The 20,487-nt window shown below is 41.3% G+C and overlaps 1 protein-coding gene across 3 annotated transcripts in view; it reads right to left on the bottom strand.

The window, feature by feature from the left end:
* Window positions 1-759: 759 nt before the first annotated feature.
* The window catches only part of SH3BP2 (SH3 domain binding protein 2), a 71,966-nt gene continuing 52,238 nt past the window's right edge, over window positions 760-20,487 (bottom strand). For 2 of the 3 annotated variants that reach the window (XM_044295587.1, XM_044295593.1), the window contains exons 4-13: window positions 18,584-18,701; window positions 18,182-18,252; window positions 17,078-17,160; window positions 15,161-15,223; window positions 13,875-14,640; window positions 9,732-9,849; window positions 9,342-9,397; window positions 7,570-7,648; window positions 3,558-3,617; window positions 760-2,831 (exon numbers count right to left, since the gene is read on the bottom strand). In XM_044295587.1, coding sequence (XP_044151522.1) covers window positions 2,691-2,831; window positions 3,558-3,617; window positions 7,570-7,648; window positions 9,342-9,397; window positions 9,732-9,849; window positions 13,875-14,640; window positions 15,161-15,223; window positions 17,078-17,160; window positions 18,182-18,252; window positions 18,584-18,701 — 1,555 coding nt within the window. In that variant the 3' untranslated portion in view covers window positions 760-2,690. The remainder of the gene's footprint in view (window positions 2,832-3,557; window positions 3,618-7,569; window positions 7,649-9,341; window positions 9,398-9,731; window positions 9,850-13,874; window positions 14,641-15,160; window positions 15,224-17,077; window positions 17,161-18,181; window positions 18,253-18,583; window positions 18,702-20,487) is intronic. The other variant, XM_044295584.1, reaches the window with a different exon arrangement.

The following is a 20,487-nucleotide window of genomic DNA, read 5'->3' as shown; positions in this document are numbered from 1 at the left end:
CTAAATATACATACGTTTATGTGCATGAGATAGTCAGGAGAGATAGCTTGTGTATGGATGGCTTTGCTGTATTACATTAACGGCCATGATACTTTACCCAACATTGAGTTTGCAATAGGGACAGGATGCATAGATAGCTCCACAGAGTTTTTTAAAAATTATTTAAAGGGAATGTCTCATGCATTTGATTTTATCTTCAGTAATCAGATGCAAGTATATAGAAGACAAATATTTTTATTTGTATATTTGTTATTTTTGTAATGTTATATTTTTAAACACTTTATTGGGAGCAGACATACTGTGGATACATAATTCCTCCCTGTTCTGTCTATATAGACAGTGTGGCAGAGTATCTGTGCTTTATGTCAGCTTAAATAATTGGGAGGTAATGGGTGACCGGATTGTGACAGGGCCTAATCTGTATATATAGTATCTAGTGTTACTATCCTGTCTTACCAAAGCCTCCGGAAGTACAATAGAGTCGTCATTAATTGACACACCCTTTAAGGATCAGATGACTCTGCTTATTCAGTCCCAGTCTGTACAGCAAAGCTGACAAATGAGCTACAGAAAACAGGATGTGTCAATCCATTGCTTTGGTGGTCAGTGTGAAAACTGCAGTATTTAATTTATTTTTATTTTTGGTCTTATCCAGTGCTGATAACACCCAGACAGTGGTTATTGTTGCAGAAGAACGTGTATTGTACCCTGTTGGTGTGCGGTGTAAACCACTACTTTTATACACTACACATAAGAAAATACAGAAAATGGTTTAATATAAGCAAATGATATAGGCTATTTAAAAAAAAAAAAAAACTCCAAGACAACACAAATTAGCATGTGCAATATTATTTTAAATTAAAAATAGTAGAACATTACATAATTTACACAAAACATACATCAACACAGGTCATCTTTCTGTAGTGTACAATATACCTTAGTAATACAACTATTATCAACCTTCGAACATCCCTGTGTCACGTGAAGAACGTGTGTAGCTAATGCAAATCTAGGTAAGTAAAGTAAAAAGTATGTGGATCGGTAATAAAATACCCCAATCTATATTATGTAACACTTTCAGGACATACTGTTTATATGCCAAATTACATAACCTATATCAGCGGTGGCGAACCTATGGCAAGCGTGCCAGAGGCGGCACTCAGAGCCCTCTCTGTGGGCATGCACGCCCTGGAAAAAGTCTATGGTGTACCAATATGCCTTAGACTTTTCCTGCCATTTATCAGCACAGGGCGCACTATGAACACCACAGGCAGCGCAGTGAGGCAGGCTATTATAGCTAAATGATAAAATACATGGAAGATGTACTATATTGGACTGTAGTATTCAGGGTAATTTGTCGTATTGGCACTTTGCCATAAATACGTTGGTTTTGGGTTGCAGCTTAGGCACTCGGACTCTAAATGGTTTGCCACCACTGACCTATATGTTGCAATAGAATCTGTCTTCTTTGTGTAGGGTTGTGTATGGACTATAATGGATGCTATGCTTTTTTAGAAGTTGTCCAGCCTTTACTTAGTATGGGCCCCTCTGCCTCACCAGTTTCCTTATACCTGTGCATCAAACTGTCCCAGGCGATACAGAAGGCAAAGAGCAGACACCTAGGATTTCTGACTAATGTACAATCTTTTTCATTAAGCAAAAGGCTGGACAAACCCTTTAAAATAGTTATTATTTTAGATGTCAATGCAAAACACTTTATTTATAAAATAGGATACATTTATTGAAGGATATGCACACTATTGCAACCATTTTATTTTCTCCAATGCACTTAAAAAAAAGGAGGCAAATAATCTTGGTTAAAAAAGTAAAAATACAACAGTTTTGTATTCACAGCTTCTAGCCCAACCTATATGTCTCCATGATTACAAACCCTGTGTATAATCTGACCCTGTGATCATGCGATACTCCACAGATGCAAAACTGTAACACACGTCTGCAGGATCAGACTACACCCAGGACTTGTTTGCAGTCTGTAACCATGGGGACACAGTAAAGTAGCTGTTCGCACAAAACGGCAGGATTTTTTAAAACCCAAATTACTGCCAGCATTTTGTTAATGTGCATTGTTGGAGCAATAGTAACAATAGTAACATAGTCTTTTAGTTTTCACCAGTGTAACTGATTCTTGAAAATATCCACAAAATATCCTCACGCATTTCAGAACTGACTTATAGAACCAATATATTAGGGCGAAATCTTCCAAGTATTCTCCATGAAGCCTGTTTTCTTATGAAAACGTGTTCACTGGCAAAATGAATGACTTGATTGCACAGAGGCAGTATATATATATATAATGAATATTAGTTGACTGTCTATAACCCATTACACATTTATCACTTCTTCATGTCTTCGGAGCGGACATCATCTTTTCAGAATCCTCTTTATGGATTCCTCCATTACATGTACTTGTCTTTAATTCCCACAGGAAGGATGTAACACATACGCAGCAAGGAGTTGCTATTATTAGGACGAATGAAACGCCTTAGGAACATACGTTCACAGTTAAGTCATTGACCACCTGTACTCCTTGAAGCTGGACAGGGGATCCTGCTGGTACCCATGCACTATGAGGTGTCCTTCCACGTGCCTTAGTGAATCCCAAAGCATGTCCATAGACTTTAATGTCATTATGATACATCCAAGGTTGTATCTAGCATTCTCCAATCTTGTCACCTGGAGTTACTTGGGCTACCATAGGCATATTTAAGAACTAGTCTGTCATGACTGGGCAATGTATTCCCGTAGTAGTGTTCAACCAAAGTAGCAAGGTCTGGAAATAAGTTTTCTGACTCGAGGTAAACGCTGGAGTCCTATAATGCGAGAGTATATATATCACAATAACATTAGTCAAGTGAACAGAGACATATGTTAATATCATGTTATGTAGTAATAATAATAATAATAATGAGGCAGAGCAGTTGGATGTGTAGACCTCAACAGAGAGTTTCCGACATGAAGAAAGGAATATCCAGCACTCCTATGAGTGGTATAAAATCTTCTATACTTTATTTCAAAACTTCAACATGGATACATCATCAATAATACCTTTGCTTAAGCGTTTTGATCATAAGATCTTAGTCATAGCATGCCATGACCCTCTGTTGGACTGTGATCTTTGGAGACCTCTCCATTCCCGGGGCACTTGATAGCGCAGACTACACCTAGTCTTTTTACAGATTTCAAATTCAATTGGTTCTGGTTCCCTTTTTTTCTTAAGGTTGGACCTTTAGGTTCTACAATTGTTGCTTTGCAAACGTGAGTCGATATTCTGGACTTACGTACCCTTCCTCGTCCTATACTTGTTGAATGCTACTATTCCTGTCCTCGTACTTACTGGTAAGTGATAACTTCTGTCCTGATTTGGTGTATTATGGACTGCTATGGATATTCCTCTTTTCTTACACCCTCCCAACTTTTCTTGCCCTTCTCTTTCCCTGTTTTTTCTACTGTTCAGTTGTTCCTTGTAAAATTCAATAAAAACTTCATTGAGAAAACATGTATTTTCCTCTCTGAGAATGTAAAAAAAGTCAACAAACCTTTTCAAAAACTCTGTAGTTTCTTAATTTTGATACCATTTTATCCCATACAACCAGGACCTTTAAAAAAAATAGAAATTTTCATTAGTTATTGAGTAACATTACATGCATTTACAGGGAGTGCAGAATTATTAGGCAAGTTGTATTTTTGAGGATTAATTTTATTATTGAACAACAACCATGTTCTCAATGAACCCAAAAAACTCATTAATATCAAAGCTGATTATTTTCGGAAGTAGTTTTTAGTTTGTTTTTAGTTTTAGCTATTTTAGGGGGATATCTGTGTGTGCAGGTGACTATTACTGTGCATAATTATTAGGCAACTTAACAAAAAACAAATATATACCCATTTCAATTATTTATTTTTACCAGTGAAACCAATATAACATCTCAACATTCACAAATATACATTTCTGACATTCAAAAAACAAAACAATCAGTGACCAATATAGCCACCTTTCTTTGCAAGGACACTCAAAAGCCTGCCATCCATGGATTCTGTCAGTGTTTTGATCTGTTCACCATCAACATTGCGTGCAGCAGCAACCACAGCCTCCCAGACACTGTTCAGAGAGGTGTACTGTTTTCCCTCCTTGTAAATCTCACATTTGATGATGGACCACAGGTTCTCAATGGGGTTCAGATCAGGTGAACAAGGAGGCCATGTCATTAGATTTTCTTCTTTTATATCCTTTCTTGCCAGCCACGCTGTGGAGTACTTGGACGCGTGTGATGGAGCATTGTCCTGCATGAAAATCATGTTTTTCTTGAAGGATGCAGACTTCTTCCTGTACCACTGCTTGAAGAAGGTGTCTTCCAGAAACTGGCAGTAGGACTGGGAGTTGAGCTTGACTCCATCCTCAACCCGAAAAGGCCCCACAAGCTCATCTTTGATGATACCAGCCCAAACCAGTACTCCACCTCCACCTTGCTGGTGTCTAAGTCGGACTGGAGCTCTCTGCCCTTTACCAATTCCAGCCACGGGCCCATCCATCTGGCCCATCAAGACTCACTCTCATTTCATCAGTCCATAAAACCTTAGAAAAATCAGTCTTGAGATATTTCTTGGCCCAGTCTTGACGTTTCAGCTTGTGTGTCTTGTTCAGTGGTGGTCGTCTTTCAGCCTTTCTTACCTTGGCCATGTCTCTGAGTATTGCACACCTTGTGCTTTTGGGCACTCCAGTGATGTTGCAGCTCTGAAATATGGCCAAACTGGTGGCAAGTGGCATCTTGGCAGCTGCACGCTTGACTTTTCTCAGTTCATGGGCAGTTATTTTGCGCCTTGGTTTTTCCACACGCTTCTTGTTCACCCTGTTGACTATTTTGAATGAAACGCTTGATTGTTCGATGATCACGCTTCAGAAGCTTTGCAATTTTAAGAGTGCTGCATCCCTCTGCAAGATATCTCACTATTTTTGACTTTTCTGAGCCTGTCAAGTCCTTCTTTTGACCCATTTTGCCAAAGGAAAGGAAGTTGCCTAATAATTATGCACACCTGATATAGGGTGTTGATGTCATTAGACCACACCCCTTCTCATTACAGAGATGCACATCACCTAATATGCTTAATTGGTAGTAGGCTTTCGAGCCTATACAGCTTGGAGTAAGACAACATGCATAAAGAGGATGATGTGGTCAAAATACTCATTTGCCTAATAATTCTGCACTCCCTGTAATATAAAGTGATCACAAGCAGATTAACCCAGCTTTAAAGGAAATGTGTCACCTACATATTTATCTGCCAGTTGAAACCAAATACTAACACGGATTTTCTGATTGCAGAATTTTTTATTCTATTTCCTGAGCATGATCATGGGGCTGCCTGAGATGTTCATAACAGCATTTACAGACTATAAAAAAAAAAAATTGCTTTACGGCAGCCCCATGGTCCATAGAGACAATGGTCAGGAGGAGTCCTCATTGACTTCTATAGGAGAGTTTTCTAGGCATGCTCTGTGACCTGTGCAGAGGTCAGGAGGGAGTAGATAAGCTGTGATAGCATCTATTGTGAATGGTGGATCCTGTGTTGTTTCTACCCAGAGGTGTTATAATGAGGCTGCAATAATAAGGAGATAACAGCAGTAAAGTGATCTGTACAGACCAAGAAGTGGCGCCTATTATTAGGCTTAGTGGCCAGTGCGAAAACTGCAGGTCATGTGGTTTTTAGTTAAATATAGATATTGACATGGAAAATTAAAAATAACCACCAAATATTATTTCAAAAATTTTAACATAAAAATCTGTTTTAAGCAGGAGGTCATTTTCTGATGACACATTTCCTTTAAGGGGCGTCTATACTTTTTTCCCCCTAAATGTAGGGTCTTAGTCGCACAGTCAGTGTTTGGTCAGTGATTTCGAGCCAAAACCAAGTAGCGGGTCCAAAACACAGAACAACAGAACAGGTGCAGATCTTTCCCATCTACCTTATGTCTGTGTAGGATCCACTCCTGGTTTTGGCTCACAATCACTGATGGAAATCACTGACCAAACACTGACTGTGTGAATGAAGCCTAAGTGCTTGAAAGAATTGGGAATGTAGATGAACTATAGGGAACCCACCAACTGGGGCTTTGTTTTATTAGCCAGAAGGGAGCAGCTCCTAATCTAGAGGATGCACATTGATTTCACAGACCCTTAGACTTCAATGGGCATGTTTGGTCCACATCTTAGACCAAAGTAGTAAATGTCTCCGTGATTTTTTTTCACTGACCTACGGTCGGTAAAAAAATACTGATGTGTGAACAAACACATTCAGATCAACGGGTACACGTGCTGTCCGTGGAAAATGCTGACAGCGCACATCAGTAAAAAACAGAAATGTGAACGAGGCCTAAAATAATAGGCTGTTTGTGAAGTAGATCCTAATAACAAGTGATTGGCTCCAAAGTCACCTCCAAATGGAGTTGTCTTCTTAACTATTTTCAGAGCCCAAAAGATCCTTGTCCTGAGAGCAGCATTTTTTTATCTTATTTTTCCTGCATGTATATTTAAAGCTGGCCACACATGAGATAACTGTCGGCTAAAAACTTGTTTGGCCGTCAGCTATCTCTTCCAATTCTTCGTACATATGCATGCAGGGCTCGGCCAAGAATGCTTACATCATCAATGGGAGGGAGAAAGCTGCTGCCAGACACTTCCCCAAGAACTAAAAGTTTGGATGCCAAAATTCAACGAGCACAATCCTTTTCACACCTAAAATCAGCTGTTGGGAGAGAAAACCCAAAAAGGCGGGCTTGGCCGACATAGATCTAATGTGTATGGCCAGCATATCAATAGTGTTGTAGAACGCATAAATTCATGAGTTAACTAAAGTGGAGCAAATTTCACCAAATCTAACAAAGCTTGCTAGGCTTTTTGTAAACTGTCAAGGCAAGTGAAAATGTGTCTCATAGAGTTTTTGTATGCCACTTAGTTTTCTTGGTGTTTTTGCCGGCAAGCTCACAAGTACAGCAACTAGACAAACCCTCTGTGCACGACCTACTGTGTATTAGAAAAAAGTTCTAGCCTAAAAGCCCAAAAGTTTAGCGCCCTTTCAATTAGAGTGTACTTAGGGTATGGCCGTATTACATCTAGGAACAACCTCTTAGTTGCATGGATGGAGCCATTATGTTGCATTCATAGACTCATATGGGACCATAGGCTTCTTCCATCCAATTATACCATAAATTGTTTCTGTTGAATTCATAGAGATAAATTATGCAAAAATCAAAGCAAAATTACTCTGGTATTTCCTACTGTATACTATATTACAGAGAATAACCCTGCAATGCAGGAGCACCATGGCTGCACTTGTGTATACCAGTGTACAGTGTGGCACTGCCACAATTCTGCATCACCCCATGTAGCCTCCTGCAGACTGCTATAAAATGTGCTGCTCCACCACCATGGACAATCTATCATTTTACAAAACTAATTTCGTTGACCATCAGGAAACAGGAAATTGCTGTGAAAATAACATGCAAAAACTAAAGATAAACTAAACAGCTAATTCTGTATTCAGCTCCAGGGTTACCTTTCCGGCCTTCGCAGAGTTTCTGATGCAGAACAGTCCATTGAGGGGGCTTCCTCTGGCGTCCGTAGCTTTGAACATCCTGAAATAACAATACTTTCATTTATCTCCAGTGTAACAGGACAAGGCTATCATTTCATGTGCTTGCTGAGCAGAAATATTTTCAGCATCACAGCAGGAGTGAACTTTGCTTTCCTGATATACATGAATGTATTTAGAATAAAGTGAAATCCTTCATCGTAGGCAAGAACTTTCAACTTTTCGATGTAACCCACTGCTCTGTACATATCTAAAGTGCAGGAGAACAATGTATTATACAATGCCTTACTCATGTACTAGAGGATGGAACTTATTGTCAATGTTATTGGAGGCTTTGAAGTTTCTTAAGAAACGTTATCCAGGCCAGATGTATCCTCCTCTTCATCTCCGACCCATCCAGACTTCCACTCTACGCATAGTCTACTTTTAATTACATACCCCCCCTACTAATACATTAATCTATAGGTATGTTGTTACAATTCCATTCCTCTAATTCAGGTCTTCTCAACCTTTTCCTATTGGGTCCTCACTAGTCAGAAGATGGTGATGCCTGGGCCTCATCAATGCCCTAAAAGTATCTTAAAGAGTTTTTTTTTTAATTAAAAAAAAAAAGTGTGTAACTTGCAAAATTCCAAATCGCTTCATTTAAAAAATATGCCTGCATCCACCTGTAAAGGCATGACCCTCGTGGCTGTAAAGTAATGGCCACTACGGTCACACTTAGACCTAATTTGCAGGTACTGCCTGTTTTAGGGTAAGATCTGTCCCAAGTAACAGAGATTCAGAAGATAGCTTACAGGAAATGGAGGTATGGCAGTGCTAGCTGGCTAGCTGAGATCCAAAGCCTGATACAAGCACTGCTTCTACACAGCTTTTGAAGATTATAGCATGTGTCTATTATGTGTCTATTAATGTGATTTCCCCCTCCTTATCTGTTCTATGAGCTGAAAACAAACATAGTGAGAAGTAAGGGTGAGGATGTCACAGCAGTACAGTGCTGGAAGATTTCACAGAAAGGGATATTCCCCTTGCTTGTGAGAGAAATGCATCTAGCTTTGCAAATGAAACGGGATAATATGGCCAAAAATGACTTTAGGGAAGCCCAAAAAAAACACCTGTTCCTTCACAGTTATGACTGTACAAAGAAGCACAGCCATAATGCAAACTTCTTTTGAAACACTTTACACATTAATTTATCTTCCACCCATCCCATGAACCCAGTAAAATAAGCACAAGAATAGTTAATTGTGTTGCATATGCAAAGATTGTGGCACAGAAAGACCTGCGCAACGTGTGACGACTTCTGGAAAAAATCTTCTCCCCGTTTCCACCATTTAGTGGACAAATGTACAATCTGAAATGGAAAGCTACTTCTAAATTATATATGGAGCATTCTAAGCAGAAGATAGAGGACCCCATTGCAAAATTGAAATGGCGGCTCCTACTGATGCTGGTGTCTGCCACCATTACATTTGTGTGATAAGTAGTCCTGGTGTTTGTTCCCTCTCCTTCTCATCCCTTTACGAAGAAATTACACTTGTTTGATAACATGGCGGTCACTGTGGACAAAGGAGTTTACAAAGAGCTGGACCCAACCTTTTTGTGGCCTCCCCTCTTTGGACCTTATATTGGTTGCATGGGCTGTGTGGTATGTACACATGTATGATTCTACACATACTATCATATTGATACTTTGTAATATAATAGTAAATTTTCAGTAAATACAATAAAATTACCTTTCAACATCGAATGAATCACAGGTATCAACAAAGACAGAAGCGGGCAAAGGAACCTGGAACATAACAGAATCATATCAGAACAACTCAATATACCGTATGTTGTATAATGGAGATCATGGACCTTCCTAATACACCTTGTGTTCAACTCTTTACATTCAGATGCTGAAAACTTGCATAGGCATAATACTTCTCAAAGCTGACTCCGGACTAACACATTTAACCTGCACTAATACATTGTAGCAAACTCTCAGAGCAATTTGTGCTTCTGGTGGATTTAGCTCACAAAGACTGAATACAATGGTATTGAATACTCAGAAGTATTAGGCATGTACAGGTTTTATGCCTTGGATAGACAAATCACACTCACAGTGTATCATTGGACATTACCTTTTCATAGTCATCATCGCTATCACTTTTGTCACCCATAATTTTCTTTGGTTTTGCAGGAAGGACCGGGAATTCCACTGTTATATCTCTAACACTCTGTCCATCAGGTGGCGATCTCCTAGAGCAAGCCAGAAATAGACTATTTGTGTACTGAATATTAGACACCGATTAATTTACACCAAGTGGACTATTAGGAAAATGTAACTGAAAGTCAGTTCAGGATTACAAGGAAGATAAGCAGCCACGTGCCACTTCTGTCACCACTAATCTCCTAGTAAAATGGAAAACATGTTAATTCCTGGTTTACTATAAACACAGATATCAGGGGGTGCTAACTGTGAATATTAGGGCTTGTTCACACGACCGTGTGAAGCCAGTGCCTGTGCTGTGGACCGCAAATTGCACTTGCCGTGTGGCAGCCGCATTGGGATCGCGGCCCCATTCACTTGAATGGGTCCGCGATCCCTCCGTTCCGCAAAAAGATAGAGCAAGCTCTATATTTTTGCGGTGCGGAAGCGCGGAACAGAACCTCAGAAAGCACTCCGTAGTGCTTCCGTAGTGTTCCGTTCTGTGGTTCCGTCCCGCACCATTCTGCATCTCCGGATTTGCGGACCCACTGAAATGAATGGGTCCGCATCCGTGATGCGGAATGGCCACGGAACAGTGCCCGTGTATTGCGGATCTGCAAATGCGGTCCGCAATACGGCAATGGGACACCAACGGTCGTGTGAACGAGCCCTTAGACTGGTTGCAGGTCGCAGCAAATGCATTGAACTTTATGAAAATGTTTATAACCAGCTTTACAATTTTCTTGCCCCCGACCTTCTTTACAGTGTCTACTTAAAGTTACATCAGTGTCTTTATTATATTCTCCTGAGTGTAGCTACTGAACCTAAAAGCTTACCTGTTGTTTCAGAGGTCATGTGTGTACATGAGGAATAACACTACAGTTGCAAGAAAAAGTATGTGAACCCTTTGGAATGATATGGATTTCTGCACAAATTGGTCATAAAATGTGATCTGATCTTCATCTAAGTCACAACAATAGACAATCACAGTCTGCTTAAACTAATAACACACAAATAATTAAATGCTACCATGTTTTTATTGAACACACCATGTAAACATTCACAGTGCAGGTGGAAAAAGTATGTGAACCCCTAGACTAATGACATCTCCAAGAGCTAATTGTAGTGAGGTGTCAGCCAACTGGAGTCCAATCAATGAGATGAGATTGAAGGTGTTGGTTACAGCTGCCCTGCCCTAACAAAAACACACACCAGTTCTGGGTTTGCTTTTCACAAGAATCATTGCCTGATGTGAATGATGCCTCGCACAAAAGAGCTCTCAGAAGACCTACGATTAAGAATTGTTGACTTGCATAAAGCTGGAAAGGGTTATAAAAGTTTCTCCAAAAGAGTTGCTCTTCATCAGTCCACGGTAAGACAAATTGTCTATAAATGGAGAAAGTTCAGCACTGCTTCTACTCTCCCTAGGAGTGGCCGTCCTGTAAAGATGACTGCAAGAGCACAGCGCAGACTGCTCAATGAGGTGAAGAAGAATCCTAGAGTGTCAGCTAAAGACTTACAAAAGTCTCTGGCATATGCTAACATCCCTGTTAGCGAATCTACGATACGTAAAACACTAAACAAGAATGGATTTCATGGATACCACAGAGGAAGCCACTGCTGTCTAAAAAAAACATTGCTGCAAGTTTACAGTTTGCACAAGAGCACCTGAATGTTCCACAGCAGTACTGGCAAAATATTCTGTGGACAGATGAAACCAAAGTTGAGTTGTTTGGAAGAAACACACAACACTATATGTGGAGAAACAGAGGCACAGCACACCAACATCAAAACCTCATCCCAACTGTGAAGTATGGTGGTGGGGGCATCATGGTTTGGGGCTGCTTTGCTGCGTCAGGGCCTGGACGGATTGCTATCATCAAAGGAAAAATGAATTCCCAAGTTTATCAAGACATTTTGCAGGAGAACTTAAGACCATCTGTCCACCAACTGAAGCTCAACAGAAGATGGGTGTTGCAACAGGACAATGACCCAAAGCATAGAAATAAAGCAACAACAGAATAGCTTAAACAGAAAAAAATACGCCTTCTGGAGTGGCCCAGTCAGAGTCCTGACCTCAACCTGATTGAGATGCTGTGGCATGACCTCAAGAAAGCGATTGACAGCAGACATCCCAAGAATATTGCTGAACTGAAACAGTTCTGTAAAGAGGAATGGTGAAGAATTACTCCTGACCGTTGTGCACGTCTGATCTGCAACTACAGGAAACGTTTGGTTGAAGTTATTGCTGCCAAAGGAGGTTCAACCAGTTATTAAATCCAAGGGTTCACATACTTTTTCCACCTGCACTGTAAATGTTTACATGGTGTGTTCAATAAAAACATGGTAACATTTAATTCTTTGTGTGTTATTAGTTTAAGCAGACTGTGATTGTCTATTGCTGTGACTTAGATGAAGATCAGATCACATTTTAGGACCAATTCCATATCATTGCAAAGGGTTCACATACTTTTTCTTGCAACTGTATTTCTGACCACTATAGCCTCGTATTCTGAATTTAGCACCAGTTTTCCTTCCTACAGGTTCCATCTATAATTCTCAATTGTCCATGAACTCAGCTTTAGGGCTCATGCACACTAAACGTATGTATTTTGTGGTCAGCAAAAAACAGATCAGCAAAAGATACAGATGACAAAAGATACAGCTGGCCCCTAATACAACAGTCCTATTCTTGTCCGCAATGCGGACAAGAATAGGACATGTTCTATTTTTTTGCGGAACGGACATACGGAAACGGAATGCACATGGAGTAACTTCAGTTTTTTTGAGGACCCATTGAAATGAATGGATCCACACACGGTCTGCAAAAAAAAACGAAACGGACACAGAAATAAAATACTTTTGTGTGCATGAGTCCTTAGGGCAAATCAGGTCTCTGGCTCTGCGTCCAATTCCAGAGGTGGGCAGGGGATCTAAATCAGGCACTTATAGCTGGTCAGTGCCAGTTATTGTTGGACTGACAGCTTCTTTTATCTCTTTGTGCTCACAACAGTGCTGCATTTCTGCTGGACCTTCCAGTGTATTGACCTCATCTTGTTTTAGGATTTACCCTGTGTCTGCCAGGTAGGCTTCTACTGTTTCCCCTCATTTGATTCCTTGGCTTGCTTCTGGATTAATGCCTTGTCTACTGTTTTGGTGTAACATGACTGTCCTGGCTTTTGACTCTAGCTTGTTCTATTCTCCTGATACTCCATGGCATCTAATTGGTCAGCTACCTGTAGGCTCGTACCTGTTCTCTGTCACCTTTCTCCACAGATATAATCTGGGTCCCTAGTAGCCAAGCCAAACTGGCCTTGTGACGGCTCTAGTGAACACCTAGGGATAGCAGCCTTAGATCTACTAACTAGACCGGTGAAGGCACATATCTAGCCATAGGTACTGTGAAGGGGACACAATGTGGATATTACTGTGTGCTGTCACAAAAAAGCTAGAATTACTATGTGGGGACTGGGTGTGTATAATTATGTTTTAGGCGGAGTTAGGGGCATGGCCTAGTATGAAAAAAATTACCGCACATGTTGTCCCCTTTGCGTTTTTCAAAAGGTGGGAGGTAGCCTCCCTGTGTTCCAGCAATGATAGGTATGTGAGGTGGCCACTTGGGGAAGGGGGGTCATTATAATATGTGAGGGGGCCACTGGGGGGGGTCATTCTACTGTGTAGAATGACCCCAAGTACCCCCCATACAATTTAATAACTCCCAATACCCCCCATACAGTATAATGACCCCCCAGTGCCCCCCATTCATTATTCAGGTTAAATTGCCATGTTGGCATTTTGAATAAATAAGTTGCAGTTTGGGCACTCGGCTCTAAAAGGTTCATCATCACTGGTCTAGGTGAATATATGCAAGTCATAGAGGAGGACCTCCCACTATAAGTCAAATGGGACATCCATTCTCAAAGATCGTCTCCCATCCTGGGGAAGCCAGGCCTTGCACATATTACATGGTGAACTGAACGGGGCTAGAGAAACTGGATCCAAGGAGACAACCTCTTACACACTGATCTTCAAGTTAAAATTGATAATGAATAGCCATATAATGATCTATACTTACATTGTTGGTGAGAATATGTCACTTTCCGTTCTTCTTGGTTGTAGCCTGGGAAGAGTAGGAGGTCTTGGTATAGTAGTAGGTGACTTGACAGTAATAGGTTTCAACACAGGGGGAGAAGATTCCTCTTGCAATTTTAAAGTTTCGCTTAACCCTCTTGGTTTTCTTGGTACTTGTGGCAAATTACTGTCCATTGTGATTGGCTTAGTGCCAACCTTGGTTGGTCTTATTGGTGGTACTGGAGCGTTGACATGGTTAGGCCTGTTTGTTGGTTTCTCAGGTATCGCAGGACCTGTGATGTTGAACCTGTTAATTAATTCATCATTTATTTTAAAGGCATTCCCTGACATGTATGGTGGATTGTTCACTGTTTCCTTAGGTTGACTGCTTATGATGTCTTTTCTTGGTTGGGGAGGTAACGGTTCTACCCGATGAACTGGTGGTTGTTGTGGTAAAACAGGTGTTTTTTTACCAACGTTGCTAGGAGGACGCGCATGATCATTCTTAGGATCTTTTTCAGCTTTGTCAGTTGATCTGATTGTTTTATTCAGTTTATGAGCAGGTGGTAATGCTGGGATTGGAGGTCTTCCTCCAGGATCTTGTACATTGTAACCGCCAACACTGTTCCTTGGATATACTGGATATGAGCGAGAAGGTGGAGAAGGGGGTTTTGGTGCACCTATAATTCTAGCTGTTGAAGGCCGGTTTGAAACTAAGTCATTCTCTTGTACTGATGGAACTGGTGGTGGTGGATAGCTCGGTGCAATGTCTATTAAAAAAGAAGCGAGGAATTAAACCACATAAACCACATAATAAAAAAATAAACTTAGGTTGCTTTTACATAATGTACCGTAGCTATGAGTGTTAGTGTGCCGTGCACAAAAAGATTGTGCGTAGTAACTGCTCACAGTTTTACTGTGAATTGCCTTGGTTTTGCAATGTGCTTTTCACCTGTGTGACTTGTGTACATGTAAAGAACATTGAAACCAGCCCGAGTGTGTGGTTTTGCTGCATGGCTTCTGGACACGTAGCACACTACTACCCTGTTGCCACTACTATTTTTGTGTATGAGTACCCTAATTCTCATTTATTAACTAAAGAACATTGACCACATTCTTTTCAAACCATTTGGCTTCATCTTTCATAATGCTGCTGCCACCACTTTATTCAGGTGCTCTGTGGAGGTCACGCAGGTTGGAGCTCAACCAATTGGACCTTGATGGTATATCCCAGCACTATATCAAGTCTTATGTGAAAAAACCTTCAGTATTCAGTAGCTATTAGCTTACCTGTATCTGTTACATCTGGTTCTTCATAGTCTGCTTCATCATCATCGTCATCCTGCCAGCTATCTGTAAATGTATAGAGAAAACTTAGTCTGTAGTCCCCAAATTCATATTCATATGTACATCGTTATTTTAAAGCAGGAGAACATGAGAAGATTAGACGCTTTCAGATATGTGATGAGCCCAACATAATCCTTAGGAAACCAAGAAGCTTATCGTTGGATATGAATATTCTCACTGCAGTAGCAGGCACCAGTATGACCAGCATTAATCAGGCAGACCATCCCTAAAAAGACCCATTTCACATGCAATTTTGCTACTGTGGCCACAGTGCTTTATTATGACGCATATGAGTCAATGGGAAAGATTTACTGTTGAATATGTGCCAGTATTCTGGCACAATTTACACCAAAAACTGGTGTACATTCCTTACACCGCAGGTGTTTTATGGCGTTTTAGACACTTTTTAAGATTTACCATCTTGGAGCTTGGTTGAAAATGTGCCCTTGTGGCCCCAAAATATTGGCGTGTGCTAAGGCAACAGATAGGTGGTGTAAAGTTAGATTAGACAATCTAAAAATATGCCAGATTTATCTTCCAAATCAGCCACAGTTTAAGACTGTCTAACCATTAGATAGTACTAGTAAATCTGCCCCAGTATCTCTTAAAATTCTGCCTGCCTGCAGCCACCACTAGAGGGAGCTCAAGAGCTTACTTAATACTGTTTTTGTTCGAGCTCAATGTATAACAGATATACAGAGTCGTGTATTCCTATCTGGACATTTATGGCATATCCACAGCATATGCCATAAGTATCTGATCGGTGCAGATCCCACCTCTGGGACTCATGTATCCCAGCCGCAGAGAATGGAGAGATGAAAATGAATTGAGACGACTGTGCATGCATGGCCACTTTTTCATTCGTTGTGGCTATGAGCCATGGCCCCTTTCTTGAGAAAGGTATTGGTCCCAGAGATTGGACTCATACGTAATTGAGCATTTACGGCATATCCCGTGAATATGCCATACATTTCGGGATGGAAATAAACCTTTAATTATTTGCTTATGCTGGAGATTTGAAGCTCTGTGTTAGAAAACAGCACTCCAGCTGATATACTATAAAGTGCATAACGTGGGGGCGTGGCCTGCTCGCTGATGGCGCCGGTCGCATAGCGCATCTGCTCCGGACCGCAAATCTTACAAGCGGCTCACAGCATTCATCTCGGCACCTGAATTCTACTAGGCACGTTCCTATTACAGGCTCCAGACATGGGGAAAGTTCGGAGGCGTCCTGCACCGGCGAAATTAACCGAATTCTTCGGTAAAACTACTCCTGCAGAGTCTGGCCTAAGAGGGACTCCACCTCCACCCGGCGCGCTGACCCCTCAGGCGGGAACGCCATCGCTGCCTGCACACAGCCCGGTTGTTAGGAGTGGGCCCAAGCGGGAACCCCTTGAGCATACTCAGCTCACCGCAGATGTCATGCGGTCCATGTTGGACACTCTGCGCTCCTCCATGAAGGAGGACATGCTGGGGCTTCTAAAGGACCTCAGAAAGGACATTCAGAGCATTGGGGACCGCACCTCGCACCTAGAGGGGAAGATGGCTGAATTTGCTGCCTCCCACAATACCCTTATTGATGCCCATGAAGCCATGGAAGATGACATTGCTAAACTAACGGCTAAGCTGCAAGACTTGGAGGACAGATACAGGCGGAATAACGTTAGAATCCGCGGGGTCCCAGAGTCTGTGGAAGCATAAAGTGCAGAATGTGGAATCTAAAAATCTCAAGGTGCTAAAACCAGGATATCCACTTTAGCAAACGGTGCTGTTATAAGCTTTGTATGCTTTTTATGATTATTTTATACAATTTTATGACATTTATGACATAAAACATATGACATTCAGATGAAATCTTACCTTCTGCAGGACTTTGCGTGTATTTTATATCCACAGGACGTTCCACAGATCCATAGAAGCTATCTGTTTCAGAACCGCTATCACTGTGAAGAAAACAATCAGAAAGGTTACCTATTTACCCTAAGCATTCATCATTCTAATAATGTGGAGAAATCCTTCCATGTTTTCAGATCACTCTCATTACTTATAGAAGTCCATAACATTTATTTCATATGCCCAACATTTATGTTATTTAGTTGCTGTGACACTTAAAGGGGGTTGTCTCACTTCAGTAAGAGGTATTTATCACATAGAGAAGGTTAATACAAGCCACTTACTAATGTATTGTTATTATCCATATTGCTTCCTTTGCTGGCTGGATTCATTTTTCCATCACATTATACACTGATCATTTCTATGGTTACGACCACCCTGCAATCTGTCAGCGGTGGACATGCTTGCACACTATACCAAAAAGTACCAGCCTCTCTGGTGGCTCACATAGGCCGGTGCTTCTTTCTACAGTATGCAAGCATGTCCACTGCTGCTGGATTGCCGAGTGGTCATAACCATGGAAACGAACAGTGTATAATGTGATGGAAAAATGAATCCAGCCAGCAAAGGAAGCAATATGGATAATAACAGTACATTAGTAAGTGCCTTGTATTGTTTTTGTGCCTGTGCTATGGAATTGATCGCAAAGATGTTTTCATAAAGGGAACTGTCTTTGTATTTTGGGGGCATATTCAGAGTTCAATAATATGGGCTTGACAGTCTATTAAAGGGGTTGTCCCACGAAAAACGTCTTACATTTTTTAAACTACCACCTCGATCTAAAAGTTTTGTAATTACATGCAATCAAAAATATTATTAGTATAGCCTCTTGAGCTATTCAGTAAGATATATCTTCATCCTCTCCACTTATTCTCTGCCAGCGGCCGCCTCACCAGGCTGGACACGGGTTTGGTGGACTCCCTTTGGAGATAGGTGCTGGTCCTAGGGGCATAACCCAAATCTATTATGCATTTATGGGATATACCGTGGATATACTATTAGTGTTTAAGATGGGACTATCCCTTTAATTCTACATCGTCTAACTAAGAGGTGGAGATGGAGAAGTCATACCTTAGGTCCGTGATCGTCTCCTTCTTCTCATGGTAGTAGTCAATCTCTTTCCTCAGAGCCAGCATCCATTTCTAAAAGATAAATAATGACTATTGTATGGAAATCTGCCAGAGATGAGCATTTTCCATATGTCCGAAACTTATAGACAGGCAAGTGGCTAGACCTTAACCAGATGCCCCTTAAAGGGGGATTGCACCTTAAAATGTATCTCCTGTTTTATCCTATCGATACAGTCAGAAGATAACATCGGTTTGGACTCCCATCAATTTGACAAAGAGGTTCTGTATAATATCTGTTTTCCAGAGATTTCCATCACTGGACATCTGACACAAAATTGAGATGAATGTCAACCCTTTATTTCTACTGAGAAAACGATTGCGCTGTGCTTTCCATCACTCGTACCTTCCTTTCTTCTTCAGATGCTGCAGAAAAGTACCATGTACGATGCTTCTTGCTGATATGGGCCATTTTGAAGGGGAACACATTATCAGACGTTGTCTCTTCTGCTGCCCGCATTACCCTGAAGAAGACAAAAAGTTGAGACCCCTAACGGACCTCACAACCCATGCCCAGCCATGTCATTTAAGGCCATGTTTCTAACTGAGAAGTCACTTTAAAACCATAAAGAGCTAAAGATATGACAGTCATGTGTCTCCATGGTAACAGACTACAACCAAATCCTGTGTAGTCAGATTCTTCAATCTTCCTCCTCTTCTGTTGTCTGTAAGTTTGTTAAAAAAAAAAAGGACGTAGTGGAGTAGTATATGACTGCAGGGGTCCGACTTCACAGGGTGTGCTGTGGTCTGTTAAGGCTACTTTCACACTAGCGTTAATATTTTCCTGTATTGAGATCCGTTATAGGGTCTCAATACCAGAAAAAAACGCTTCCGTTTTGTCCCCACTCATTGTCAATGGGGACAAAACTGAACTAAACAGAACGGAGCGCTCCAAAATACATTCCGTTCCGTTCTCATACCGGAGAGCAGCATGCTGCGGTTTGCTTTCCGTCCTGGGATGTGGAGCAAGACGGATCATCATGACCCACAATGCAAGTCAATGGGGACGGATCCGTTTTCTCTGACACAATCTGACACAATAGAAAACGGATCCATCCCCCATTGACTTTCAATAGAGTTTATGACTGATCCGTCTTGGCTATGTTAAAGATAATACAACCAGTTCCGTTCATAACGGATGCAGACGGTTGTATTATCAGTAACGGAAGCGTTTTTGCTGAACCCTGCCGGATCCAGTAAAAACGCTAGTGTGAAAGTAGCCTTAGGCCTCTTTCACACTACCATTTTTTGTTTTGTTTTGCGGGCCATTCATTGCAATGGTTCCGCAAAAAAAATGTACTCCATATGCATTCCGTTTCCGTATTTCCGTTCCGTTGAAAGATAGAACATGTCCTATTATTGCCCGCAAATCACGTTCCGTGGCTTCATTCAAGTCAATGGGTCCGCAAAAAAAGCGAAACACATACGGAAATGCATCCGTATGTCTTCTGTATCCGTTCCATTTTTGCGGAACCATCTATTGAAAATGTTATGCCCAGCCCAATTTTTTCTATGTAATTACTGTATACTGTATATGCCATACGGAAAAACGGAACGGAAACGGAAACACAATGTAAACAAAAAAATGGAACAACGGAACCGTGAAAAACGGACTGCAAAACACTGAAACAGCCATACGGTCGTGTGAAAGAGGTCTGTAAAGCAGTAGGATATTTTAGATGTGATGGAGCAGTAAACATTATTTCAGGTGTAAGTGGAGATCATATTCATCATCATTAGGCCTCATGCACACGGCCGTTGCCCGTATTGCAGTCCGCAAAACAGCTCACCGCAGCACGGATGTAGACCCATTCACTTGGGTCTTGTTCTATTTTTTTGGCGGTGCGTACGGATCACGGACCCATTCAAGTTGAATGAGTCTGGATCCGTTGCGGCAGCTGCACGGATTGGTCCCATACATTGAGAACCGCAAATTGCACGGCCGTGTGCAAAAGGCCTCACACTGAAGTGTATAGAGATCTCATTGCATACTAAATTTAAGGCCTCATGCACACTACCGTTGTTGTGTCCCATGTCCGTTTTTCCATTTTCCGTGATTTTCTGCGGACACATTGACTTTCAATGGGTCCGTGGAAAACTCGGCTAATGCACCGTTTGTCACCCGCGTCCGTGATCCGTGTTTCCAGTCCGTGAAAAAAATAGGACCTGTCCTATTTTTTTCATGGACAACGGTTCGCGGACCCATTAAAGTCAATGGGTCCGTGAAAAAACACGGAGGCACACAAGATT

The sequence above is a fragment of the Bufo gargarizans genome, chromosome 1 (assembly GCF_014858855.1).
Source record: "Bufo gargarizans isolate SCDJY-AF-19 chromosome 1, ASM1485885v1, whole genome shotgun sequence".
Taxonomy (NCBI): Eukaryota; Metazoa; Chordata; class Amphibia; order Anura; family Bufonidae; genus Bufo; species Bufo gargarizans.
The sequence above is the reverse complement of the archived record's forward strand: the minus strand, read 5'-3'. Positions and strand labels throughout refer to the sequence as shown.